Source organism: Sycon ciliatum, chromosome 6 (genome assembly GCF_964019385.1).
Source record: "Sycon ciliatum chromosome 6, ocSycCili1.1, whole genome shotgun sequence".
In the NCBI taxonomy this organism is placed as follows: domain Eukaryota; kingdom Metazoa; phylum Porifera; class Calcarea; order Leucosolenida; family Sycettidae; genus Sycon; species Sycon ciliatum.
In genome coordinates this window covers 3,619,927-3,647,844 of record NC_088648.1, presented here as the reverse complement: position 1 = coordinate 3,647,844, position 27,918 = coordinate 3,619,927, and the positions used below count along the sequence as shown (strand labels likewise).

General features: G+C 46.1%; 1 protein-coding gene across 3 annotated transcripts; it reads right to left on the bottom strand.

Annotated features, from left to right (window-relative positions):
* Positions 1 to 133: 133 nt before the first annotated feature.
* Positions 134 to 19,399, bottom strand: LOC135819182 (uncharacterized). 3 transcript variants are annotated; one of them, XM_065332344.1, is made up of 15 exons: positions 18,916 to 19,399; positions 17,643 to 17,695; positions 17,296 to 17,463; positions 13,567 to 13,652; positions 12,876 to 12,958; positions 9,873 to 10,207; positions 9,250 to 9,441; positions 7,968 to 8,051; positions 6,933 to 7,139; positions 6,306 to 6,512; positions 5,137 to 5,470; positions 4,065 to 4,152; positions 3,456 to 3,557; positions 2,061 to 2,171; positions 134 to 1,141 (listed from the first exon to the last, which is right to left on the bottom strand). In XM_065332344.1, exons 1-15 carry the CDS (start codon positions 18,939 to 18,941, stop codon positions 926 to 928), a joined length of 2,292 nt encoding a protein of 763 aa, XP_065188416.1. In that variant the 5' UTR covers positions 18,942 to 19,399; the 3' UTR covers positions 134 to 925. The 3 variants fall into 3 exon arrangements, with proteins under 3 accessions (XP_065188416.1, XP_065188417.1, XP_065188418.1); XM_065332345.1 differs by having other exon boundaries at positions 17,296 to 17,460; XM_065332346.1 differs by lacking the exons at positions 17,643 to 17,695; positions 18,916 to 19,399 and having other exon boundaries at positions 12,876 to 12,954; positions 17,296 to 17,451.
* Positions 19,400 to 27,918: the final 8,519 nt, after the last annotated feature.

The following is a 27,918-nucleotide window of genomic DNA, read 5'->3' as shown; positions in this document are numbered from 1 at the left end:
ACACGCCTGTCCACAAACGCTCTCTAAGCAGGTTTTGGAAGTTTGAGAGGTGACTGAGGCATTGCCTTTGTTTGTGGCCGAGCTCGCACGCAGGAGAAGTGTATTCCACGTGAAGGGATCTAGGACAATAATGGAAAACTGGCACATTCAATTTTGGATCTCCAGGTTTGTCATCAGGGTAAACATGATAAGTGGGAGATGAACGCTATAATAACATGTGTATTGCAAAATTTACGTGAATATTCTATCAGGTTGTATAATTATACAAAGAATGGATCCAAATGGTGGAGATCAACTTTACATCAATACCGTGTCAAATGTTAGAACTATTGTGATAATACATTGTACAAAGAGCTGTCAATTTATGTACCAATATCTATGGACTGATCATTCATGATAGATCTATCTAGCCAGAGCAGCCAAGTTTAATATCCAGAAACGTTCTTCATTAATACGGTCTTCTGGGAAAGCATCCCCCAACACAGTCGATACATGGAGACAAGGAGAGGCGGCATGTTTTTGTGCAATCATGTACGTTGAAGTATTTCACTTACCGATATACATTTCGGTAGGCCAGATTCTCTAGTGCATGGACATGATTAATTTTACAAGGAGTAACTGAGCCATTGTCTATCTCTGTTCATAATTTAGTACACCCTGCACTCTCCATTGCACACCCGCAGACCAACACTCACTCCATATATCACATTAATACTTCAACACAGTGGCAGTATGATGCTGGCGGGAAAGGTGTAAGCTCCAGTGTGGGAAGCAGCCGACTTCCTCAGTGCAGAAAACACTCCATTCCCATTAACATTGGAATTTACGTAATTTCCGCTGATGACCGGACCAGAAAATCGATTCTGGAATTACACACCATTTCAACTCTAAACACTGCGTTCAAGTATTTTGAAGAGAATTTATGTTATCTTCCCGCCTCTCCTACTCGCCCGAACACGCAGTTATCATCGTTCAGCATGTACAGGTTAGCGCAGGAGAGCTGTGGTGCCATACCACCGCACCAGCAGCGACGACAGATCTTGGTGCGCAGCTCCAGCAGGGTGTTGACGATCGTCGTTCCGATCCATGCCAGCGATACCCGTCGCACGTCAGCCACCCAGCCGTGCGTGGAGAAGGCAATCTGAAAAAAAATAGTCGGAATATACAAAACAGTAGACCCTGGAATTTACATATCCGAGTTCAGAATCGGTTCACAAATCTTCAAACACCTAATCCATGTGGTACAATCTATTTTCGTATCAATTTAGCTGTCCTATCCGGTGTCCGTATGTGCCAAGTTTGCAAAATACGCCCACGGCTCTAGGATTTTTGCCAACAAAATCTGCACCCCCACCACCCCCCCCCCCCCATGCCTCACAATCTTGCTCATACAGTTCTTTGTTTGCCAGAAATAGGTTTCGTGACTCTGCTAAAGCTTGCTGAGATTTCAAACCTTTGCCGCCAGTGACTACGGTACAGAAATAGTCACTACACGACATCCATTGCGAGTGTCATGAACACCGCTTCGTGTGTACCGCAGTATCCAGTAAATGGTCTATCATTGAACTATGGTGCAGGACAATTCCAAGTTTCATTAGGCAGTACTGTGCTATGTGTTAACATACTGTAGAACGGGTAATTTTAGCGACTATTAATTTTATCGTTTTCCCATTGTCAACCGGTTAGCGACGTTTTATTTTAGCGATTTGCAACGATTTTACTCACGGATCACCAGTGCACTACTCATGTCTCAACGGATTAGCGACTTGAAACTTTAGCGAAAAGGAGTCGATCGCTAAATTCGCTAGGGTTTTTACGTCGCTAAAATTACCCGTTCTACAGAACACACACAGGATACACAGTATCATGAACGAATGCAACCGTACACGCACGCACACATACACACACATATCCATGCACACATACAAATGCACACACATGCATGCCTGCGCCCATGAAGACATTGTTATGGAAATACACAATCATGCACATATCCATGTAATCCAGTCCTGGTCTAATACGGATCCTCGTAGGTGCTGACTCATATGTTCTATTGTTACCTTTTCAGCCAATGTTGTTGCAGAAATGCTGTCAGCTTTATTGCCCCTTTGATAAGATATGGAGTTGTCAGGTGTCCCTGAGGTATTGGTGAAGTCCCGATCGGTAATCACCTAGACACATGACACAAGGCACACAACACACCGTGTAGGATTGTTATTTTCTACATAACACATACACGCACACGCACGCACACATACACACTTGTACTTGTACTTGTTGCTCACTGCCAAAACTGGTCACGTGGGTCTCCCCGGGAGAGGGGAGAGAGACTCAAAAGGAATCTTGGAAAGATGACTCAACTGGCTATTGAACCGCCCAACGGCCGACACCCCCTGAAATCCCCAAAACTCTGGGTGGACTTGAAAATGATCCCACTTATGGGCTCACCACACCTCAGTAAGTGGGTGAGGACAAGGTGCAGAAAAAGGATTGACGGCATCAGGGTATCCGTCCTGGGATCCAACTGCAGTTACCCCTGCCCCCAGTGAAGGTAATACTTGCTACTAGTGTGGGTGGCTAAATCAGAGTGGATCAGATCTAAGCGTCACTAGCATCATACACACACACACACACACACACACACACACACACACACACATACACACACACACACAACATGGTCTTCAATTGGCTACCTGGCATGAAACTCTTGCAGTTAACATTCTACTCCCCATGCTAGAGTATAGAGTAGACACACACGCGTGCAGGACGCGACACACCAAAAGACAAGAGAGTGAGTTTGGAAGAATGGGAATGTCGGACAGAGTAGCTGGCCTCAATTGAGTGCGCGTTAACGAATCGTGTGGTCAGCCTACTGAGGGCAGGAGCTGTATATGACCAAGTGGGTCGGCCTGCGCTGAGCAGGAGCGGTTTGTGACCCATGCGAGTTGGTGGGTCGGCCTTCGTTGAGCAGGAGTGGTTTATGACCCATACGAGTTTTATAGTAGTGCGCGAGAGGCCAGTTACGGAGGAGTGCCCGCATCCGTGTGTTTCAAAATATGTGGAGTGTAGTGTAAGAGGAAGTAATGGGATGAGGAGGGTGGGTCAGAATTTGAAAGCTGACTGCAGGCAAGGAAACTGGAAAGACAGCAAGCTCTGTTGTGCGCACAGGAAATCTGCGCATGCGCAGAACGTGGGCATGTGATGTCTATGATACACAGCAGTATGTAGAGAGAGCAAGATCGTGCACACACGTAAGGAGGGTTATGCAACCCGTTATAAAGGCCAACAGCGAAGCAATGGTACGTGCCTGTTAACAATGGTTAACTCCTACGTTAACCGAACATTTCGACCTAGATCATGTATGCCATCAACCCTCGAAGGGCATGCACTGCAAAATGAACAAATCAGAGTCACATTCGGACTCACAAATCAAACCTCACACCCAGACTCACCATCACCACGCTACTCCGGTACTGGACTTCGGTGAGAAGCTCTTCCACCGGAACAACTGTATCCTCTTTCGCCTCATGATGGAAAATGATGTCGAAGCGGACCTGCATTCAACAACACGATACAACCGGTGAGAAGGCATAAAATGCATGTTCATTTCGGTGAAGTCAAATAAATATAAGCACAAACAAACACTAAACATACATTGCACATCATCACATACATTCGCGATCTTTCGTAATACCTAGAAAGGATAATCTTCTAATCATCAAGCAGTGCACGTAATTTACCACCTTGAGCATCCGTACCGTCTGATGATTGCTGAAATGCAATGAAGCAATGGTTTCAAAAGACCTGAATCCACCCTCCCTCCCAGATTCCTTTTCCCTCTCTCTCACGCAGACACACACATACATACATGCACACATGAAAACATACACATGCTCGTACACAAACATACACGCACACACACTCTCTCTCTCTTTCTCCAGCCAAAAAACTTCCCATGCAGCGCAAACATGGTTGTAGAATTTCCACTCGAATTATCAAGTTGAGTATGTAACGCAAAGATCAATTACGGGGTGACATATATGAACATATTTTGCCCCTACCTCAGATTTACCGCTGCATATCCGCTGGCTCACTTCGTTTGACAGCGTAAAGAACGTGTCAGAGTATTCAGACTCTTCCCTGTGCATCCTGTAGCAGTGATTATTAATAAGACACAATCATACTCATAAGACAGAGATGTCTCTGGAGCAGGAAGAAAACATGAACCACTTGTTCAACCTTAAGAGGTGACATCATTATACTATGCACTTGCAATCACGCATGCTCTCCACGGATACAAATGTTACATGGTATCTGAAGGGCAGCACGTTGGACCATCCATATCTGTGTGGGCCTTTGTCCTACGAGGATGGCGCAACCCTACGCCTAGGTTTTGGACGAACCCACACAGTGATAAAATATTAGCATTTGTATACATGTGATGACGTAATGTGTTCAATTTTGATCAATTACACTTGGAATTGTGACCTAGTGATTCTAAGGGCACTGTGCAATGACGACATCCTGAGTACATACTGTGTAATGTTTGAATTCTTTATTCTCACGATGGCACCATCGCCAATAAGAGATAAATTGATGAGAAGGTGAGATTGTGATGTTGACATCATGATTGCAAGTGCATAGTTCAGAACAGAGATAACGGGAGCCCATCATAGGAGATGGAGCCGTGTGGCCTCGTCTGGTCAAACCTCCTACTACTATGAATGAATGGACTAAATGAGGATGACATCAACTAAGTCGATTTGAGTTACCAAGGCACTGGCCACGGGTTCAAATCTCAGTGTATGGCTAGGTAATTTCCCTTGCCGGGAGTTCCATCTGGGGTTGGGCACTTGCCGTATCTCCCTGACTACAAGCCGCAAACCCGTTATCAGGTTGGAGCCGTATTAACGTGCGTAGCTTACAAAGTACACTAGGGTGCTCAAGATCAGTCTTGACATCCCCTCCCAAAATAGCTCTTTACAGGTAAGTCGTGACATCCCCTCCCTCTTGGTACATGATATTCTCCACTATTGACAGCTTTACAAAAAAAATCATCACCCTGCTCGATTCACAGCACATATTTCGTTTTGCAAATTTAGAACAGCACCATCACCAGGCATAGAACTCAACTGTGAATAGAAGGAGTAGCGGTCTCCAAGGAACGCCTGAAACTCCTCAATGGTACGGACACATCCAAACCATGTGTCCTTCGGCACCGCCACCAGGCAGAATTGAACACTGTCAAACACACCGCGCAGTCTCCGCTCCTCAACGCCACTCAGCAACGAGTTGTCACGGAGCCATTCAGCCACGTCTAAGCCCGGCACGATCTCTGGCGTTCCCGGCATGGTGACGATGATACAGGCCTTGCTTGCACTATGACTCGCATTCTTGGCCACAGATGGCGGTGCCAGGTTAATCTCCCCACCGGCCGGCAGAGCAGGATCGATCTCCGTGCAAGTTTCTATGAATCAGAGAGCATACAAGAGATGTTTCAGACATGCTGTGTTGACCACCATAGTACTGTCGGTCGCAGAAGAACTGGGGGTCAGCCTCCTAGCCTTTGATCGTACTTATTTTCATGTATTACAGTCTATGGGCAGTTGAGTCACTGTGTATGCATCGGTATGCTGTGCCTGGTGAAATTCTTGCCTGGTCGTTCTTCGGCACTACATTCTTCGGCGCCCGGTAGTAATATATCCATACACAGCCTCCCTCTTTCTCCCTGTCTTTCTAATTGCTCACTCTTAGTCCACTAATCTGTCTCCTAGTGATCTGCCTCATTTTCTGTCTGTCTCAATCTCACTTTACCTGCCTTAAAAAATAAAAATTCCTCAATTTCCAGGATCAGAGTCGAGTGCACACGTGCACGCACATGCACACACTCATGCACACACAGACACATACACACGTATAGCCACCCACACATTTATGCGAGCCTGTTATTCTCTAGCCAATGGAAGTTAGTCTGGTATCAAGCCATGTGGGCAGGGCAGGGAAAGAACTTACATAATGAAGCAGGACACCACCACCAATACGGTTTATTGCAATATACAGTAAGTCTACAAATTTTCGGTGAATTCAAATTTCGGCCTGCCAGGGCTAAAACCAATTTCTGCCGCATCACATTTTCGGGATGTACTGCTGCTGCCTGTATACACCGTCACACTAAACCTTTAAAAACAAATGTGCAACAAATTTCCGGCCAACCATGACCAGGCCGGAAAAGAGCCGAAAATAAATATTCGTCGAATATTGGTTGCCTTACAGTAGAGTTACAATGTGAGTATAGTACCTACCATTCCAGGCAGCGCATGACGGGGCTGTGCCCACACCGAGATCACTGCCGCTCCACTCGCCCTCGCCTGTGCACGTGTATACTGTATCGGCAACAGGTTGGTAGCCGCGCAGACACGGTGCTCTCGCAATCTCCCCAGGCTTGAATGATGGTGTGCCAGGGATCAGAAGGCCATTCTCTGGAGGCCGCAGACTCGAACAGGAGATCACTAGATGCAGTTCAGAACAAGGAACAACATCACAATGACATCACAATGACATCACTACAATATTACATATATTTGTCAACGTAACATGATGACAAGAACAATTAGAATTTTACGGACATTTTGCAGTGCCAGGATCTTCTTTATGAAGAGAGTAAGTCATAGCAGAGCAATACAACACCCGTTGTGTTGAGAGCAATAGGAAGCAACGGAGGCAGACGGTGCACTACACAGTTCAACAGTGGAGCAGGTCTACCTTGGGTACAACTCTGGGTTTCAACGTCAGCTCGATCATCAGCAATCATCACTGTACCTGATAATGGCAGCGAGTATGAAACTCAGGGTTGCGTAATGACCAGCTGCCCTGCGATAATGTGCATGGCGGGATTAAGAAGTCTCTCCAATACGACATAGCACACTTACATTCACACGGGTTGCTTGTAAAGACAGGCAGCCACACATAGGATTCTCCAGACTGCTGGCATTCCTGGTAGAGACCACGCAGTGGACGATAGCCAGATGCACATCGCCATAGGACTCTGGCAGCGGACAGCGGAGCAGGAAAACTCGGTGGGCCAATGATGATGTCTGCGTTTTGCAGGAATGTTGAAGGTGGTGCAGGGCATAGGACTGAACGGAAGCAAAAGCAAAAAAGACAACAATTAATTCACGGTTCGCGTGAAACTCGGCGAGAAGCCGAGTTTTCCGCATCCGTAGGAACGCCACCACCCTCAAGGTTTAAAGCGCAGATGCAGCTACTAAAGTAGTGGGAGATTAGTAGGTCAGACTCACCACAAAGCGGTCAAAGACCGAAAATCCTCTTCACTGCATCCATGCTTCTCTCAGACCACGAGTTCCACGAGACCACGTGACAGACCACAAGTTCCCAATTAACTGTGGGCAATTGGCCATATATGCCAATCAATGCCACCACACCAAAAGTGAACGGTGCAGAATGTCATGTGCGCGAATAAGCCTGCATTCTAGTTTCTTCCAGCACACCATCGAACAGGCCCACTGGAACCAGTCCAGTTGGTCAGGTTATCAGCGGACAAACTTTTCCTACTGTGACGCTCATGTTTGCCTGCTATTTCATACACAAAGTATGAAAAACCAAGATACTACCGGACAAATCCAAAATAGCTTCCGGCAGTCCTGCTGAATGTAAGAACAGATGCATTAAAAAAATGTTACGAGTTATGACTAACTGTCCACCAACGTAACCAGATCTTATACAGTCAGCAAGTGCGACAAAATGGCACAAAACTGACAAGGAGTACTGAGACATTCGGTGACCTGACACCTAGCTCCAACACTTCTCCAAGGCGCAAACCAACAACCTTCCGACTTGGAAGGCTCAGGTTCGGAAAGGTCCAAGGTCCTTCTCCTTTTTCAACATAATTTAATTGGCTCACCATACGAGTTGAACATTAAAAACTAATGAGTAATCGAAATCACCTTCACTAGGAGTGGTAGGTATCATAGGTGTAGTAGTCAAGGGTGTGACTGGCTCTGATGGACGGCCTCGGATCTTGCTGCACTCTAGATACAAACACAAACACACACATGCATACGCACACACACACACACACACGCACGCACACGCACACAAACACGCACACACGCACACACACACACACACACACTACTACTACTACTATGTACAGCTACCCTATCGGGCCACGCCGCTCCCAGAAACGGGAGACAACGACAAGAAGAGAGAAGAGAAGAGAGAGAAATCGCAAAGTCAACAATATTTGGCGTGGCGTTGCAAGTCCTGTGGCCTTGAGAACCGTCTTTCGCAATGCTCGCATTCATGACGGCAGTTGCACACACACACACACACACACACACACACACACACGCACACACACACACGCACGCACGCACACGCACACACACACACACACACACACACACACACACACACACACACGCACACGCGCACACACACACACACACACACACACACACGCACACGTGCACACACACACACACACACACACACACACACACACACGCACACACACACACACACACGCACGCACGCACAGACACACACACACACATACACACACACACAATGACTATAGAGCAGATGTCCCGGTTTCATGTGAGACTCAGTCAGGCTGACCATTCCAAATCCACAGGAAAGAAACCATCCTCCATTATCAAGACACAGGTGCAGCAGCTAATAAAGCAATTGGAGGTGAGTGGGCCAGACCCACTGTAAAGGGAGTAAAAACCTATCTTTGCCTCCCATTACGCCAGGAAACAACTCCCAAATCAACTTTGGGCCTCAGTGGAACTTGAACCTGGCACTCTCTCTCTCTTTCGCAGTCATGTGTTTTCACCATCTCCTTTTGCTTGCCTGCCTGTGAGATAACTAATCTACCCTGAAGTGATATTCAGTCAACACGGAAAAGTCGGGCAATTTCACCAAATAAGTCATACCAATTATTCCGACCGACGAAAAACCAGTGAATGATCAAAAACAGCGAAACACCAATTTGAAGGGGACACCACAGCTAGCACCCATCAGGCGTGCTGGAGCCGGTCCAGTTGGTGAGGTCATTACCAGACCAACTAGTTGGTCACCAACCCATTTTTTGATGCTGATGAAGTTATGTCTACCCACTATATCAAACACAACGTATGAAAGGCTACCGTATGGCCGGACCACCCTAAAACTGCTTCTCCCGGTCTTTCCTGAATCAGGACATCACCATTCACCACTCACCGGCGCATTCGCGGGATAAGACGGCACCCATCAGCTGCAGCATTGCGCTCGATCTGTGCTCGGAGCATCGTAAACACCACGCGGTGCCGTTCAGCTGTCTCTTCAGCGGCACTTTAGTGTAGTCAGCGCGTGTGTTCTGGTAGCCGATGGGAATGTGGCGGACGGCAACCTCACGGATTCCTTCGGCTGCACCTGCAACACAGAGCACAGAGCGAATATCGGGTGTATGACACACATAGTCGTATATATACTGATAGCAAACACATTATAATGCTGTTAGTGAGGACTAATGCTAGATCTTGCCTGTATTGCCATTCTGGATTCCTGCTAAAGTCAAGCATCGCAATTGCAGCATAACTGCATGCAAGGATGACTAAGCTACTCTGCACACACCCACACCAGCCCTTCCCCCCCCCCCCCCCCTCTCCGTGCATATGCAGATGAGTGGATAACTGTACTGTACTATATACGATGCCAGTCTGTTTCGAAATCATTGTCCCAAGCTCACACAATAGTTCATAGGGTGCTAGCAATCATAATAGTTTGAATGGGTGACCAATTGACTGCTGCAGCCTTGTTTCAAAGCAAATCCTTAGAACACATCACCAGAAATGAACACTGACCTGCACTGTGATCGATTCCGATTCGTCCCGCATCTGTCTCTCGAATTCCGAGCAGCTTGATGCTGCCATGACGATTGCCGTGTATCTCTTGATCCACCACCATGGCAACCTCAGCACCGTCCCGACGCAGCTGACGAATGAGAGACCGACGGTCGACGCTGCTGGATTTATTACAGCAATCTGCGGACACTTGGCTATTCCCGGCATCGCAGCATGGCTGTCGGTCTTCATCCGTCACCAGAACCGTCAGCAGTTGCACGCAGCTCTGGTCTTGAAGCTGTGAGCGACGTGGAGTCTTCAGCGCGGCAACCATAGCTTCCCAGCCATCCTCACAACTATAATGAAGAAGAAGAGTTGGTGGACAAGCCGTTGATTATTCACTCTCATTGTAATATCAAAAAGTATTCTTTCTAGACCAAAGAGTGGTATATTTGATAACATTTAATAACGATAGAGATTTTTACGGTACTTCTCCAGACGTTTCGTTGTTCTGAACAACATCGTCAGTGGATAAGAATGGAGGGCTTTGGGTGGTGGCACGGGTTAATAGGGAGTGATGGTGGTGAGATGAGGTGAGGTGAGAAGGTGAAGGTGGGAAATACATGTATCTAAGTTAATGGTGAAGGTTAGGTGCGGGTCGATACAGGTGGGAAGGGGTACACCCTTCGGGTAGAAGTGTAGGTTGGTAGAAAGTGTTGGTGTGCGTAGAAGGTGGAGTGGCGTAATGGAAGTGTCGGGTTGACAAATGTGGGAGAGAGTCTAGGTAGGGTGTGTATCAGCAATAGACGCACACGCATACACGCATACACACACACACCTCTCTGTATATACTGCTGCTATTGCTGACATTATATTATATCACTAGATGAATCACAACCTCCTGTTTTAGTCCCACCCACCACCTCAAAATATTCCTGCACCCCTTGCCTATAGCGCACACCTTCTGTCACATCTTCCTTCCACGCATACCAATACTCACTACCTTACTCTTTTTCGCACACACACACACACACACACACACACACACACACACACACACACACACACACATACACACACACACACACACACACACACACACACACACACACACACACACATACACACACACACACACACACACACACACACACACACACACACACACACACACACATACACACACACACCTCTTGCCAATTCTAGTACTCTACCCACCACATACACCAACACCTATTGCTGATCCACACCCTACCTAGACTCTCTCCCACATTTGTCAACCCGACACTTCCATTACGCCACTCCACCTTCTACGCACACCAACACTTTCTACCAACCTACACTTCTACCCGAAGGGTGTACCCCTTCCCACCTGTATCGACCCGCACCTAACCTTCACCATTAACTTAGATACATGTATTTCCCACCTTCACCTTCTCACCTCACCTCAGCTCACCACCATCACTCCCTATTAACCCGTGCCACCACCCAAAGCCCTCCATTCTTATCCACTGACGATGTTGTTCAGAACAACGAAACGTCTGGAGAAGTACCGTAAAAATCTCTATCGTTATTAAATGTTATCAAATAATTATACCACTCTTTGGTCTAGAAAGAATACTTTTTGATATTATAATGAAGAAGCAATGTGAAAAGACAGTTTTAAGTCAATAAATGCCGGCTTTGAGTATCAAAGCCAAGTTAGCCCACGCGGGCACATGCGCAGTGATGGTCTCATGATGCATATCATTAATTATTATTCTGTGCCGAGTATGATCTAAGTTATAATTTGCATTTTTTGCACTGCTGCTACTGTTGCCTTTATGCGCGCTGCAGTAGCTAGTTGAATGCAGTTTGGTTTGTCTTTCCTTTGGACAAGAAGTGCTTTCCGTGTCAGGCTGGTAATTTCTCTCCCTCCCTCCCTCCCTTTTGCAATCGCTTGGAGGGTCACGTATACATGGCTGCTGTGTTGCTGCTGCAATGTTGTAGCAGCGCCATTTTGATGTGATGGACTGATGTTGTAACAGTGTACCCATTTGCTGTTGCTGGGTACCGTAGTTTGTCAGTTGTGCCTGTCTGAAGTTGCCAGGCCAGCTTGTATTGGTGCGTTCCCGTTTGCTGTTGGCGGGACACCATGTTTGTAACTGCGTACCCGTTTGCTGTTGCCGGGGCCGTGTTTGTACTGGTGCGTTCCCGTTTGCTGTTGCCGGGGCACCATGTTTGTAACGGCGTACACGTTTGCTGTTGCCGGGCTGTGTTTGTATTGGTGCGTTCCCGTTGAGTTTGCCGGGGCACCTTATTTGTAACGATGTACCCGTTTGCGGTTGCCGGGTGACATGTTTGCCAATTGTGCTTGTTACAAATTGCCGTGCTGTGCTCGTTATAAGGCGATAAGAATTATGAGCCATGCATTGGCTTGTTGTGACCAATGGCTCTTGCTAACACGGCAATTTGCTATCATTGGTGATATTTCAAAGAGCGACAAATGTGAAAAAATATAATGGCAAACCCCCCAACTAGGTTCTATGCTTGGTGTGCTGGTGCGAGCAAGTTTTGCAAGCATATTACAATGTGGAATACATGCGTGTGTATACATCATATTATTACGCTTGGCCACAAGGCCTAGCGGGTGTGTGCATGCACACTTGGGTGTGCGGTGGCAGGTGCATGCATGTGGGTTAATATACATTGGCGTAACGTTTCTTCATACCAAGAGCTTGTCGAATGAAAATAAATAAATAATTCACGGTTCGCGTCAGACTCGGCTAGAGGCCGAGTTTTCCGCATCCATAGGAACGCCACTACCCTTCAAGGATCAAGGCGCAGATGCAGCTACTAAAGCGGTGGGACGTGAGTAGATCACCTCACCAGCAAGTCGAATATATCCACCGAAAATAATATTGTTTGTGAAAGAGTGCCATTGGAGTGTAGGATACTCACAATAAACAATATGAATTTAGTTGCTGGCTGTTCCTGTTTCTCTTTGATACGAAATGTGGACCATCTTTCTTGTTTCTGACTTACTTGCTAGTTCCATATCGATTCCGAATGACCATCATTTCACTTATCAGGTCACGAAACTCCTTGGCAATGATGTACCTATCTTCCTGATCATGGATCATGTAAACAGTGTGGCGAGACACATGCATGCACAAGTGGGCATTCACACAAGCGCACACATTCGCATCCACACAGACACGCACCAACACACATGCAAACATCCACTAATACACACATACACGTACAAACAAACACACACATGCGCGCAGAAATGCAGAAACACACAAACGCACAGAACTATTCGATGTTTTCGAAACCTAGCTCCGTAGTTCGAAAATATAGCGCCCTACAACGGTTCACAGCACGTCATGATCAAACGTTTGTCTTCAGCAACCATGCATACTCCGTGTAGATTGGTGGAGCTTGCACACAGCTTACAAGGAATGTTAAGCAATGGATGTAAAGCCATGGCATTTGTTGGGGACCTGAGCATGATACCATATGCATGATACTACTGTTTTGGAACTCCACTCTAAATAAAGCCAAACAACAACATCTGTAGATCCATAGTTAGCAAGGTGCATATACATGTATGTCCCCGGGAACAGTAACGTCAAACACAGAAGTCCGGACTTTCGGCCACAACTCCACGTTTCACAATAAGCACTCGCTACATGGCAGCAGTGAAAGCAAGTATCTTGAATACAGTACCTACCATATTTGATAATGTGTTGCCGCAGGATGCATTCCCGGACAGTCCAAATACGGTCAAACTGTAAAGGTTTTGGCACTTTCCGCTGCCTGTGAGGACATGCCAGTATGCATGAAAAAGAGGATGCAGAATACAGTTAAGATGCCTATGTCATTACACACTGTCATGTCTTTTCCAAAAGCTTATCTACCTGCTGCTATTATGTGATAGGAAAGGAAGTTGAGAGGTGTGAATACAGTCTAATTTGTACAGTACAGAATACAACAAATCACCATATAGAGAGAATCAACGTACAGAGGAATACGTGAAGGAAATAGAAATTTAGTGGTAGTGCAGTGTGAGTATTTAGCATTCACGCTAGATGATAACCTGCACATTTACCCATGGTGTGTGTAGGACTGTTCAACACTAGAGAGGTTCTGCTACACGTGAAACGTAGACAAATTACGTAGAGAGAAGGTGTCTGGGTTAGAGCCTATGGTTTCGTGTGTTTGGGGTCCAGATTTCTACGCGTACTGTGAGTTGATGAGGCTCTCTACATTGTGGCACACCCAAGGAAAATGCGTACGGATCTGGGCATCATTCAAATGCAGGCAGAACACTGCCAAATATGGACGGGGAAATTCCCAGTACACATTCCACGTGATTTCTCTACGTGAGCGTAGAGCAAAACAGGTTTTCTTTTGTTATGGGAACGCGAAGAGAGTTCCCGGGCCTACGAGATTTCTCTGTGTTTCACGTATTGTATTGTATTAGTTCTTGACCAGGGAGTTGTACGACTCCTTGTTCTTGACCTGCCCGGTACGCAAACCCGTCGAATATTTTTTTCACGTATTGCAGAACCTCTCTACTATCAACTCGATTTTCTCACTTACCCCCCCCCCCCCCCACACACACACACTTCTCCAACCCTTCACACACTGTAAAACCCACTGCATTCAAGCTCCCCCCCCCCCCCCCACACACACACCACTGCGATAAAGGTGAAGGTTGCGAACACATTTCACTGTTGGCAGCATCCTCACGGCTGTTATGCATGCATAATCCAGCGACATTATGTACGGTACGACATTTTCCCGTCGCCCCAGTGATCCATGATGCTGTCGTACGCGACCTTGCTGCCTTTTTCAAATTTCTGGAAATATTCGGCAAGGTTTCACCCATGTTTCTGTCGATTCCAGCCGTTTTCTACGCTGGATTCGCGAAGTCTAAGCGAATTCACCTTCCTGCCTTCAAGCTGCGCATGCAGATATTTTGATCGTCAAAATGCGCAATGGGAAAGTGAAGTTACGATCTTTTTCGTTTCGTTCTTCCTCGTCGTGCCGGCCATTGGTGTTTATCAGAATTGGCTCACATTCGAGGCTTTCTCCTAAGGGGTGCAGAATTTTTGGCAGCCTTCACGCCAATTTTCATTGAAAGGTTTGTCCTTTTCCTACGTCGTAGTTATATTTTCATTGCCGCCCAGATTATCGTTTTCGTGCCCAAGTCGATTTGCGTGGCGTACTTGGACGTCAATTGCAAGTGTTTGCTGATATATGCAGGACGAGTGGAGGTGTGTTCTCCTGCCTCAATTTCTAACGAAGACCCCGGTTTCGTCCGTCATAGGAGGGATCCGTGCATGCTTCGTTCTGGATGTTAGCAAGTACAAATCAGACATGCATCCAATGAACATTTTTTGAAATTCATGCTTTCGAAATGTATGCAGAAACAGGACATTGTGTGGAAATTTTAAATGTCAGAGATGCAAGATTCCCCATCTGTCTGAGGCCTTACGTGTAGACACATAGGCATGGGTTTTTTGTATTACTAGTGTTACTGCAGATTTAGGCCACGCACAATGTAGTCTTTCGACGATCCTGCTGAAAAGCACACACTTGCATGCGTAAAGACCATACTGAAATACCTCAAGTAATTGAACAACAACAAACGACAACCATGATGCAGCTTATATATCTTGCACTACATCAGCACTAAGCACAGCATGGCACTCAGGACAGGGCCGCAGCCGCTGGTGATGGCCGTACCCGGTTTTACCACTCTCGGCGTTCATGATAATTACATGTAACATGTTCAATATGCAAATGATTATGTAGAACACTAATAGGCTATCCTCGTACACTCCTCACTAGAGTCCCTCCTAAACTGCTTTCTTCTTTAGTGAGGACTACTGTACAAGCTGCATTATGCAGAGTATCTGTTGCTACCGGATTGTGTAGCCGAAACAACCAGGTTATTATTCTGATGCGAATAAGATACACAGCATCACGCATCTTCATGACCGGCGGTGCCATTCCTATGGAGCTGGCTCAGGGCTTGATGGCAATGCAGTTCACCTGCTGAATTGACAGATGTCCATGAATTCATTTTAAAATAACAAGTCGGTCAAGTGAGAGTTCAAGTCGGCAGGAATAGCGCAAGCTCCCGCGTAGGGAGCAACACACAATTCCCCAAGTATCGCCGAAATCGCATCAACCTCTTCTTCACATCAATTACAATACGGCGAATTAAATCAAAGCTGTAAGAAGCTAAATAATTCTGTGACTTGAAACAAGCATTGATAGAAGAATAACACCTATAGCAGGTCCATGTGCTTTAAAAGTTGGAGACTGGAAGATATCCTCTATTTGTACACTAACAACACCAACATGGAAGCGTTGTTGGCAACCAACTCCGCCATGCTATGACACTTGATGATGTATTGTGGTACTTTGCTTATCACTGCAAGCCCACTGGTTGACTTGATCATCATCCATTGCTTCTTTCATGACGAAGATCAGCAGTGCAACTGTGGCAATAAATATCACCGCCTCCAATGCCGCACTTATTGGAGGAGCACATTCTACTGGAAATGAAACACTTCAATGTTCAGTTAGTGCTGATCTGGAATAGTATGGAGAGTAGGGTGGTGAAGGGTTACACGCAAATTCAACATCCTTGCCGATGAGCACTGTGGAGCATGTGCAATGCAGAAACTGCTGTCCAATAGTATACAGAATCTGATTTCCAGCAATCCTAAAATCCTCACATTGATCCCAAGGTGAAGAGCACACGCATGAAGAGACGTACATGTAGCTGCTATGTCATCAACTTTGCGTTGAGAGAGTAGCAGACGATCGAATTCTATCCTTCTCCTTCTCCAAGATGAATTGCAATCAGTCTAACGATTTATTCGTGCTCTTTTCTTATCCACGGAAATCTGGCTGTAAGCTGTCCTCAGGGGAGAACATGTACTAGAACAAGAGCAGTGGGGTTCCATCTGTTCACGTCATGATGGTAGTGAGTCAAGCAAACGTGCCCCCTTCTTGTTCCGAAGTTTCAAGCACAACTAATTCCATGATGCACTACATTACTAGAATTTATTACACTGCATCGTCTTGAAAACAATTCCTGTATTGACTCCAGGACATACTAACTTCAGTACTTCGCCGAAGGGAGGCTTCCAGGTCTTGGTAGACTTATTCTCCTCCAGCATGGCCTCATACGAGCTCTCCAAAGCACGAATCCATTGCCCCCAAAACAAAAACTTTCTTCGATAAATTTGAAAAATGTGCGGAAAGACTGCACGCGTCGGCACGCTGTGCGTACGCGAGCTGTTGCGATGCGGGTTGCTACGGTGCGCCGCCAAATTGATAAATGTCGCACTCGGAACAGCCGTGTCCTGCCTATTGATCAAGGAAAAATTGGTAATTTTTGCGACCAACTTTTTCTCTTCACATCATTCCATACCCTTACCCATTCCTCTCCTGATGAGCCATGTTTCAATGGTCTCCACGAGCTGCTCCACCCAGCCAAAGTAGCGTTGCATAGAGTAGGTCACGTCGAGTACGATTGCAACGTCCGCAGCACGCTTAGGACACGATTGCCCGGCGCAGTCGCACTCGCCGAACACGTCCTCATCTTCTGCACAGAAATACCGAGAGAAAAGGGTTCATGACACCATTAAAGGAACATTATTGACAGATTAAACCATTAGCAGCTCTTTCCAAACATTAGTTGTACGAAATTATTTCCAAATACGAATGTTGTTGTTGTTATGCTGGTGCATACAAAACATACACAATGAATAATATACGACTTACCTCCGTCACCAGATGCCTGTTGGCCAGCCGATAGACCCAGTATTGCAGCCAAGCTGTACACATACAAGTCGTACACATAAACATGGACATGACAGACATTATGCACCGTGCACCTTTGCACACTGCGTCATCCCATTGTACCGTGGTTCCACGAAACTGGTCCGTGCCCACCCAGTACAGAGACGTACAGAGAGAGAGAGAAAAGATATCCAGCAGGTATCTTGATGATTGAACCCGTTGACCAGTGTAAGAGTGGGGTGTATCGGTGGGACTGGGACTGTTATTTCCTATGAGATTTGTAATAGGTGCTCCTATGAGGGAGGATAAGCAGCAGCATTTGACCCACTCATTCAAGAGACTTCTAAACTCCTGTCCTGACCACATGCGGTCTCTGGTCGACCTTGTTTGAGCCATAAAGTGGTATTCTACTTTGGTGGTGTCTGCTTGCGGGTGTCGTGAAAGAGAGTGTATGTGGACGGGGAGTTTCGAAGTCCGAACTGCTCTTGGGATTTCTCAGAACAAGCAGAAATTTCTTCATCCCCAAATTGCCAAATTTTGGTTTCACCAAAATTTTCAGGCCATCAAACCTTCCCACGTTTACAAGACAGTGCTAGGGAGGTTAAGTCCCACGTAACGGATACGGGAACGTGGGTGATACACGTAAAGTTCCTGCAATGGACCCACGTTCGCAATGTTGTGTTTAGTCACACGGAACAAACAAAAGGATGAAGCGAAAGGCCCAAACCTGGTCAAAGACGAAGCTTAGAAGCTCATCGAATATTTTGATTTCATTCTTCGGAAACTTCTTCAGCTGAGCACCCTCACAGCTCGCACAATGTGATCCATTCTGATTTTCACCCACGTTCTGGGTGAACGTGGGTGAGCCTCCATACACGGTATGTTGTGGATCAGAAAACGTCTGTACGTGGGTCACTGAGTATCACGTGGCACACGCACATAAAGTACCCACGGATTACGTGCGACTAAACCTCCCTACTCTCTCGATTCTCATTTCACAAGCTTTGTTAGCTTTGGGGTGTAACTACAATCAACTTCGCGTATAATGACACCCGGCGGGGCATCAGAAAAGTGTCCTTATTCGCGAAGTGTCGTTATACCCGAAGTCCCATTATATGTATTACAGTTGGATGGGACTTTGCTCTGGGCATGTAAATTCTGTCGTTATTCCCGAATTGTCGTTATGTACGCAGTCGTTATTAGCGAAGTTGACCGTAGTTCAATCTGTATGATCAATAGTCATGTAGCTCCTCACCTGATCCACGCCAGTAGAGTTTTCATTGCTCAGTTGCTAATGTCGTTCACCGGGCGACCGTCACCACATCAGCACATGTACAAAGGCGGAACGTTGTGGTTCACAGAACAACCAGGTATGGTCACTCTGTGCCGTGTGACCGGCTCACTCAAGTCAAGACACTAGTACTAGACTGTCCACTCACTCGCAGGAGAAACGAGAACGACTGACTCTCATCTTCCCCGGCCTGGCCGTCACGATAGCTTGTAGCTGTGTTGCTCCGGGCTATCGACCTGATTACAATACCGTTGAAGACTATGGTGCCGGAATACTAGTACACAGACACTGGGCTAAATTCTCAGATTTGGTGAGACTCAAACAAGAACGTTTGTCACCTGAGTGACTTTCTCATAATGCGAAACAACTACAGTTCCTAGTTTGTGGAGTGAAGACGGAGTGAAGCACGTGGATTCCTTGATGCTAGCAGTACAAGTCGATCGCCGAACTACCTGCGCTGGTCTACCATGGTCTACAGCCGCCCATAGTTCGCACCTCGTGTATATTACACTGTTGACAGCGCTGATACTTGAGTATGTCCGGAGAAGAGAAGACTCGACAAAACGACAGGCGTTTGAATGAACTCATCAAGCTTCAGTTGCTAGCGCTAGCGCTGGCTTGGCCAACCCATTGGCAGACAGCAAAGCAACAGGACAGTGTGACATGCACCCCGCTGGCAGGGAGTGTGACACATACGTGACATAGCAGACCAACACCATGAACACTGCAAAAGGAGCCGACCGACAAAGGAGATGACTCTGATGAAATCTAGCCTAGTATATACTTGTACTTGTAGGTAGATTCTACTGGCTGTAGACACGGGTCCAGAATGCAAGACGTGATACACCCTGGCCATGGCCTAGGCTGTAGTCAAAGACACAGACCCGGCTAGCTGGCGGTGTCTACATCATACATGGTCTACCATGGCCTATGTATATAATAATTAATAGTATAATTAATTATAATAATAACCTAACCAGTTGATTATAATTATGGGAAATATAAACCTGTATACAAACCGAGGCGAAGCCGAGGTTTGTACACTGTATACAGGTTTATATTTCCCATATAATCAACTGAGTAGGTTATAATTATTATGCTTATACTCAGCTGATATACAAACTCCCCTCTCCTCCACAAAGGTAGAGATTGGAATTCCAACCCACAACCATGGCTCGACGAGTCTTCCTTTCACCAACCTGTGCGGAGCAAGTACATACAAGACTACCACTGACTCTGTGCAGTGCATGCAGTGCAGTACATGTACCATCATCCATCACACACTCTTTGTGACTTCACTGTCTTCAGTTTAGTGCTAGTTACACCGGAAGTAACAGCTATGCGCCAAGTAAGTTAGTTTGAACCTCACAGTGCTAGTGACTGTTACCGCCCGCGCGCAGATCTCACCGCGGGCTCTGTAAAAGAACCGTTTGCTCATTAGAGACATAGAGTTCGTCTCCTTTCCAAAGTAAGAGTAAAAATCAGCACGAGCCTGTTGAATCGACTCTCAAACGTTTCTTTGGTTCTTCTGAGGACGACCACGAATCACGATGCCATTATTCAACCAGCAGTTTCCAAGAACACTGGCAGTGCCAAGGATTATGGCTGCGCATGTTCCGTGCGCTCTGCGAGGGACGCGGAAAGGAGAACATCGATTGGAAAACCATCTATAGTGAAGTTCCGTCGCCCTTGCTATCTGCAATTCTGCATTCTATGTCGATGCAAAAACGCAGGAGGGCTCGCCTTTCTCCAAGAATTGTCTCAAAGTAGCGGCACGCGGGGCTCTTCAGCCGCACATGTCGAGTGCTGCCCTTGACAGATGGAGTGCTGAAACAGCGAAAGAAGGACAGCCTCGAACGTCAGGTGCAGCACCTGTTACACGATTATTTCAGCGACATCGACGACACCAATGGCAATGGCAACGACGCAGTAAAACTTAACTATTACGAATGGTTCTATCTGATGTTGCGCTTTGTCTTCGTGGAGGCGCATAGCCAGCAATCGCATGTCACCACGTACATTGAAAATCCACATAATTTTGCGAATCGACCTTTTTTTCAGGATCACTTTTCAACGAGGACGAAGCAAAGTTTGCCGAACGAAGCCTAGAGGAAGAAAATCACCCTCTCCACTTCACCATCACGATACTGACATAGATACGAGATGAAACAACTAAAAAATCCACAAGAAAACTGTACAGCCATCATCGCGCTGACTTTGGTCTGACTTTGGTCTGAGAATTTCTATCACGATCAAAAATGTGCTAGGAGCACTCAAAAATAAGCCACAGACGTACCTTTATCGCTCTCTACTCCTTTTTCAAGGCACAAAAGTCGACTCTCCACTTTCAAACCAGGAACCAGAAATACCAGTGGTCCTTTTCAGCTGCTCCACGAGCGCAGGAAAGGTTCACCAAGGGGCGCAGAGCAGCATCCATTCCAGAAAAAGAGCTAAAATACGAGTGAGACTGCATGCCTGAGTACATGAGTACATGTATGAGTACATGCAGAAAATAGTCAATTTTGCCTCATATCACCTGCAAACTTGCCGCCGCGAGATGATATCAATAATATTGACCGCATATTGACCGCATATTCACCGCAAATTATGCCATATTATGCCGCGTTTTTGCCGCGTTTTTTGCGATTTTTTTCCGCAATTTTCCCCGGGGACAGACTAGTGTGATCCTAAAAAAAAGGAGTTTATATACCAGTTTATACACCAGTTTATACACCAGTTTAAATACCAGTTTATATACCAGTTTATATTCTCGTCATCGAAGTACCTGTTATACATGTATGCAAAATACAAGTCTGGAGTGTTGTGTGGGGAGAGATGGGAGTTTGTATACAAGCTCAGTATAATTAAGTATGTATATAATACAACCCAACAGTACGCTTGTACGTGAAATATGTATATATTATAACAGGGGACCGAGTGTATATCGAGAATTATCGCCTTCTTAGTATTTGACCCCACTAATTTCCCTGATACCTAAGCGGTCAAATATATCGCGTATTTGACTGCTTAGTCAAATACACAATATAATATTTGACTACTTATATTTGACTCCTTAGAATTTCTTGGACTTAGACATTTTCTCTCTATCTGCACCGTTGACGTTTCCGAACTGCACCCAGGCCCTGGAAGTTGTAACTTCTCACAGGCACCTGGGAATCGTTCTTGACTCGAAGCTATCATGGTCCGAACATGCTGACCATATTTGCCTTAAAGGGGAAGTTAAGGCAAAAATTAAAATTTCACCAGTTGTAGTCTTCGGGGTGCTGAGTCGAATGGTCGTGGTCCGAGGAAGCTGAGACGCTCCCTTCCTACTTGAATCCCAATCGAACTCGCGCACTTCCACTGAAACTGGGTGACTGCGCCCTACGAGATGGGGATTTGTATGCAAAATGTCACTAAAAGCGCCATTTCGTTCTTATAAAAGCACGGATGACCGCGATTGGCCCATATGTTGTAGTCTTTTGGACGCTGAGTCGACTGGTTTTGGTCCGAAAAGGCTGCGATGCAGCGTTCCGCCTTTATTCCCAATCGAACATGGTTGAACAAGCGGTCACGTGCTCCTGCGTACGCCAGTCACCTGGTCACCGTGCCTGCAGGGTACAACTTACTAGCCTGTTTGACCGTTTTTGGGTGCAGTCCTGTCACTCGAGTTGAACTCGAGTTGAACCTTGGTGTGAAAGTTGTCACCTGCTGGCGTGGTGACCAGGTGATTTGGGCACCCAGGAGCACGTGACCACTTGTTCAACCATGTTCGATTGGGAATAAAGGAGGAACGCTGCATCGCAGCCTTTTCGGACCAAAACCAGTCGACTCAGCGTCCAAAAGACTACAACATATGGGCCAATCGCGGTCATCCGTGCTTTTATAAGAACGAAATGGCGCTTTTAGTGACATTTTGCATACAAATCCCCATCTCGTAGGGCGCAGTCACCCAGTTTCGGTGGAAGTGCGCGAGTTCGATTGGGATTCAAGTAGGAAGGGAGCGTCTCAGCTTCCTCGGAGTCGGACCACGACCATTCGACTCAGCACCCCGAAGACTACAACTGGTGAAATTTTAATTTTTGCCTTAACTTCCCCTTTAAAGCATCCAGAATTTTAGGAACTCTGAAGCCTCACTGCCGTTATCTGCCTCACGACTGTAGATCTCTGTTTTTCTCTTTGTATGTTTGTCCGATCTTCGACTACTGTGACGTAGCGTGGTGTGGGTTATCAACCACGATATCAGACAAGCTCGAAGTTTGCCAACGAAAATTATTAAAAATGCTATTTTGCTTGCCCCGTGATTTCTCCTCTGCACAACTCTATGTTCTCGCTCGTGTTTGCCCCCTTTCTATTCGACGCAGTCTCCACAGCAACATGCTAATTCAAAAGATAAAACTCGAGAAAGTACCAAGGCATCTTTTTCCCTATGACTGGTTTGTGCGGAGCCGTTCAACCAGGGCACAAGTCTCGCTACCTGTAGCTCGCACTGTCCAGTTTACAAAATCCCCTTTGTTTCATTCCTATTCTGACTGGCTCAAGCTATCAAGCCTCGCCCACCACTGCCACAGCATGTCTCAGTTTCGCCAAGTTGTTTGTACTGAGTTGCGTTTTCCTGCAGCACTCACGCGTGTTTAGCTAAACAATGTAATTTCCGGCTATCTCACTTAATTGGCTGAGCTTTGTTTTCCTCCCTGTTCCTTTCTTGGCTGAGCTTTGCTTTCCTCCCTGTTCCTTTCTTTCTATTGTTTTCTTTTGTACTTTTACCATGGCTGGTTATCGCCCTCATCTCTGGGGTTGCTCCCCACATTAGCAATGCGTGCACATGCTACGAGATTGAGTTTAATAATAATAATAATAATAATTTTTTCTTCAGACTTTTCCCGTTTGTCTCTTTCCCTCAAACCAGTTAATAATAATAATAATAATAATAATAATAATAATAACTTAGAAAAAGAAATTTTTAAAGAAAGCAGAAATACACAAGATGGGATTTGAACCCACAACCATGTGAATCTCAGTCACTCTTCCTTACCACCCAGCCACTGTGCTACCGATGCTGAACCTAGTTTAAACAATGACCTTGATCCTGCAATGCCGTGCAATGCGGTATAGGCAATAGTATAATACTAGAATTACAAGGATCATGTCGTATATGAAGAGAAACTATTGCGTGGAGAACACGATAAATAGATTATAGACCTCATAGTTGGTCTATACAGGATATATACATGTACACCTCGTAAAAGACCTCGGGGGACCTTTTACTCGGTCTATATATCCTGTATAGACCTCCTAACCGGTCTATAATCTACATGTCATATAGACCAGTATAAAAACTCAGGCGAAGCCGAGGTTTTTGTAACTGGTCGATACTTCTCGATATACACGAGGTCCCTTGTTATTAAATATATATACCTTTCCATGCGCAAGCTCAAGAGCAAAAAGGAGTGAATATAGCTTTCTTTCCCTAAAAAGGAGTGAATATAAGTAGCTTTAGAGGAAGAAAGCTATTATTATACACTCCTTTTTAGAGAAAGAAAGCTCCTCAGTGGGTTTTTTTGATGGTTTTCCTCAGTGGTGTATATACATGTACCTCCTTAGTGGTTAATATTGAACAGTGTATATGGAAATTTATAAACTTCATGGGAGATCTGGTATATGAGTGTGGGTGTACATGTATATGGAGTGAGGTATAAAAACCGATATACAAACCGAGGCGAAGCCGAGGTTTGTATGATGGTTTATATTTCACGTACAAGCGTACTAGTGGGATGTATTATACTTACCGGTATGCTGACGTTCATACAAACTGGCAGTCAACTTCTTCCTGTTTCTATGGTGGCGGTCTATATGGGGTTTGTATGGGGTTTGTATGAGGTTTATATGCCCAGTATAAGCCGCCAGCATGATGGGCAAGTTGACTGGAAGTTTGTATGAAAGGTCAGCATAAACTATGCTCATGCTCACAGCCCCATTTAGTGGCTGAAGTTGTGAACGCTTGCGCCTCCGGATAACAAATGGCTTTGATGAGCGACACGGATGGATTGCTGGGATTGGTGCGCGTAGCAGCTTTGAAGCGGGATGCTGTTACCCTGCCAGCACGGTAGCGAAACCACTGCTTGGAGGTAGCCTGGTCCTTTGTGAGCCTCTCCACAGCCTTTGCCTCCTCCGCAGTCACAGTTATTGCGCTGAACACTTTTTCACAGTGCTGCAGCACATCGGCAAAGTTGGCTGTCAACAGTGCGTCATTGTAGAGCTCGTCTACCAGGTATGGTGGGCAGCCGTCCTGATCCTTTGGAGCGTACCGGTCAGAGAAGGCAGGCATAGTGCTCAGCACCGCACAAGAGCCGGCGGAATCCAGAGAGGCACATAGGGCATCAACTTCCTCAGCTGTGGGATTGTCAAACGGAGCAGGCTTGCTCTTGGCGGAACTGCTGGTAGCTCTTGGTTGTTTATTCTTATCCTTCCTTGGGTCGGGCACAGCAAGATCAATGTCAATGACCCTAGCATACTCCACAGTTTTCATGCTTGGGGCAATCCACTGACAAGGCAGGGAGGTACATGCAGGCTCTACTGCCATGGACGTACGGACAGACAAGCTCATGAGCAAAGCTGCGATGTGCGAGCACGCTTCGCCCAGGCCAGCCATGCAATTACAATGCGCACAAATCACGATTCTGTCCTTCTCCGCGGCTACCCAAGGCCTCAGATTATCTGCAGACACAGTCTGCGAATGCCTGACCGAAGCTGTCACGAAAAATTTCGTGCTGTCAGCATTTGCAGGAAACGACAGGACGTCTCCAACCCAGCCAGATTTTACGAAATTATAAGCATCCAGACTTTTGTAGGCTTTCAAGGACTCTTTGGTGTACGGACTAGGAGTATTTACAAGATAGTTATAAACATCAGGCCACTCGATACTCGGGAAAAACTCCACGGCAGAATTTTTGGAGAGGACGTACGGATCGGACACATTTGAAACAATTCGGTCAAGCTTCTCGCGATACCGCTTCTTGGCTACTTCGTCCAGCTCACCGTAGATTTTTCCAAATTCTCTAGGCTCCATTTCAGCAGTCATAACAAGCAGGTACCCTCTCAAGAACGCACAAACAAGCACGAATCTGATCGTCAAATCAGCAAAGAAATACTGGAATAGTGCAAACTCAAACCAAAAAGTGCAGCTGTCACCAGGTCACGGTCTTTTTGCCACTCAAGGTCACCTGAGCCCACGCGGGACCGGCACGTGACCACTTTTCGAAAAACCTCTATATACAGCATCCATTGCGTACACAGTCGTCCCTCTCTATAAATCCGACACTTGTTTATCCAGCACTCTTGCAAACCAGCACACTTTCTGGCAAAACCGATTTTTTTCAGTGAATTTTCTACGCTTTAATCCGGCACTTGAATTCCGCCTCCAGCAGCGATTTTCTGCAACAAATCACTCAAACTGTACATAATTCGATTTTCTAATCCAGCAGTTGTACATCGCACACTGTCAGGGAGCATTGTAACATACACAATACATGTAACATACACTTGGGAATATCCTATGCCAGTGCAAGGGATATTACCAAGTGTGTGTCTCCTTCGTCAGTAGGATAAAGAATGGGCAAATGTTGCGGGTCGCACAAAGGGGGGGGGGGGGAGGGAGGAGGGAAGGGGGTAGAGTAAACCCTAACGTTACTTTGGAGTGCAGATTAGCAGTATACCAGCACTAGTAGGAGGTGTGCGTGGAAGAGAGTAATAATACAATGACTGATTGTCATGATGACTGTCATATATTTTGCAGCATAAGTATTTTTAAATGTTCTACGAAACAGAAAAATTCAAGGAGCAGAGAATTATTATTACTCAGCAGGCAAAGGCGGGGTACCGTTAGGCGCTGCATCTGCCGCTAGGGTTTATCGGGTGTTAGCGCCGTCGTGAGTTCCCTTTGGGAACGGACACGATAATTTACTTTTTTTAAAGGCGGGGTAGTAGAAGTAGTAGTAGTAGTACTCCCAAAAGACATTGGGAATTCTCACGAAAATCCCATATTTTGCAATACCGGTAATATGCTAGTTTTCTCAAGAATATGCTAGTTTTCTGCAAAACTTGCCAGTTTATGCTAGCGCGATGCTAGTTTCTAGAACGTGCTAAATATGCTAGATATAATACTAGCATTATCCGCCGGGGCCTACCATACATGTACGTGTATCAATAGAGAGGTTAATATGCACGTTATGTCCGACGTTACGCTCATTTTCACGTCAAATTTGGCGTAAAACTCCAAATTTCGACATGAGCGGCAGGTCCCTCGCATTGCCTTTCGACCCACGACAGGGCCACGAGCCAAATAAGTTCAAATAACGCCGGCTGAATTTTCGCGTCGCGTCATAAATAACGTGCATCTTAACCTCTCCGATAATTATGACTTTATTGGTGCGCGTGAAGGGTGTGAACGATCAGGTGGTTAGGGTTGTTCAGTAACGATGGTAACGATGATGTGGTGTTTGCTGCGAGCAGGTAAAGAAATTGAGAGGTGATGCACTGGTGCTCGGGACTAAAAAAATTGAATCTACGATTGCAAGGATAGAAGAGATCAGCGTATAGAAGGAGGTGTGTAGCCATTGTGGTTGTTGGGGAGGAGGGCGGGATTGTGTGGGGTCGGGACTCAGGTGCTGGGTGTTTTGTAACGCTGAATGAGGATCAAGTGAGCAGATAGTGTGCGGTGGTAGGCAACGCCAAGAATCGTCTTTCCATAGACGCGCAATGAACATACATGTACATAATCCAGTCATCCGCACACGGCATGCATACTTGTACGCACGTGAATGTGCCAATTCCGTATACGCATTTCCTTTTCGCACCTTTCCGTAAGGAGACCATAGGTCTGTGGGGACTGCCCTAGAGAAATATGAATAAATACTCTACTATACACACAGATAGTAGTAGACACACACTTGCCAAGACACACACACA

Coding starts and splice junctions, on each gene's coding strand:
- LOC135819182 (XM_065332344.1), bottom strand. CDS start 18,941: ATGAAAACTCTACTGGCGTGGATCAG. Junction 13,653..17,295: donor GCTCATCAGGAGAGGAATGG/GTAAGGGTATGG, acceptor ATGTCCTCACAG/GCAGCGGAAAGTGCCAAAAC. Junction 1,142..2,060: donor CAACAACATTGGCTGAAAAG/GTAACAATAGAA, acceptor ATTTTTTTTCAG/ATTGCCTTCTCCACGCACGG.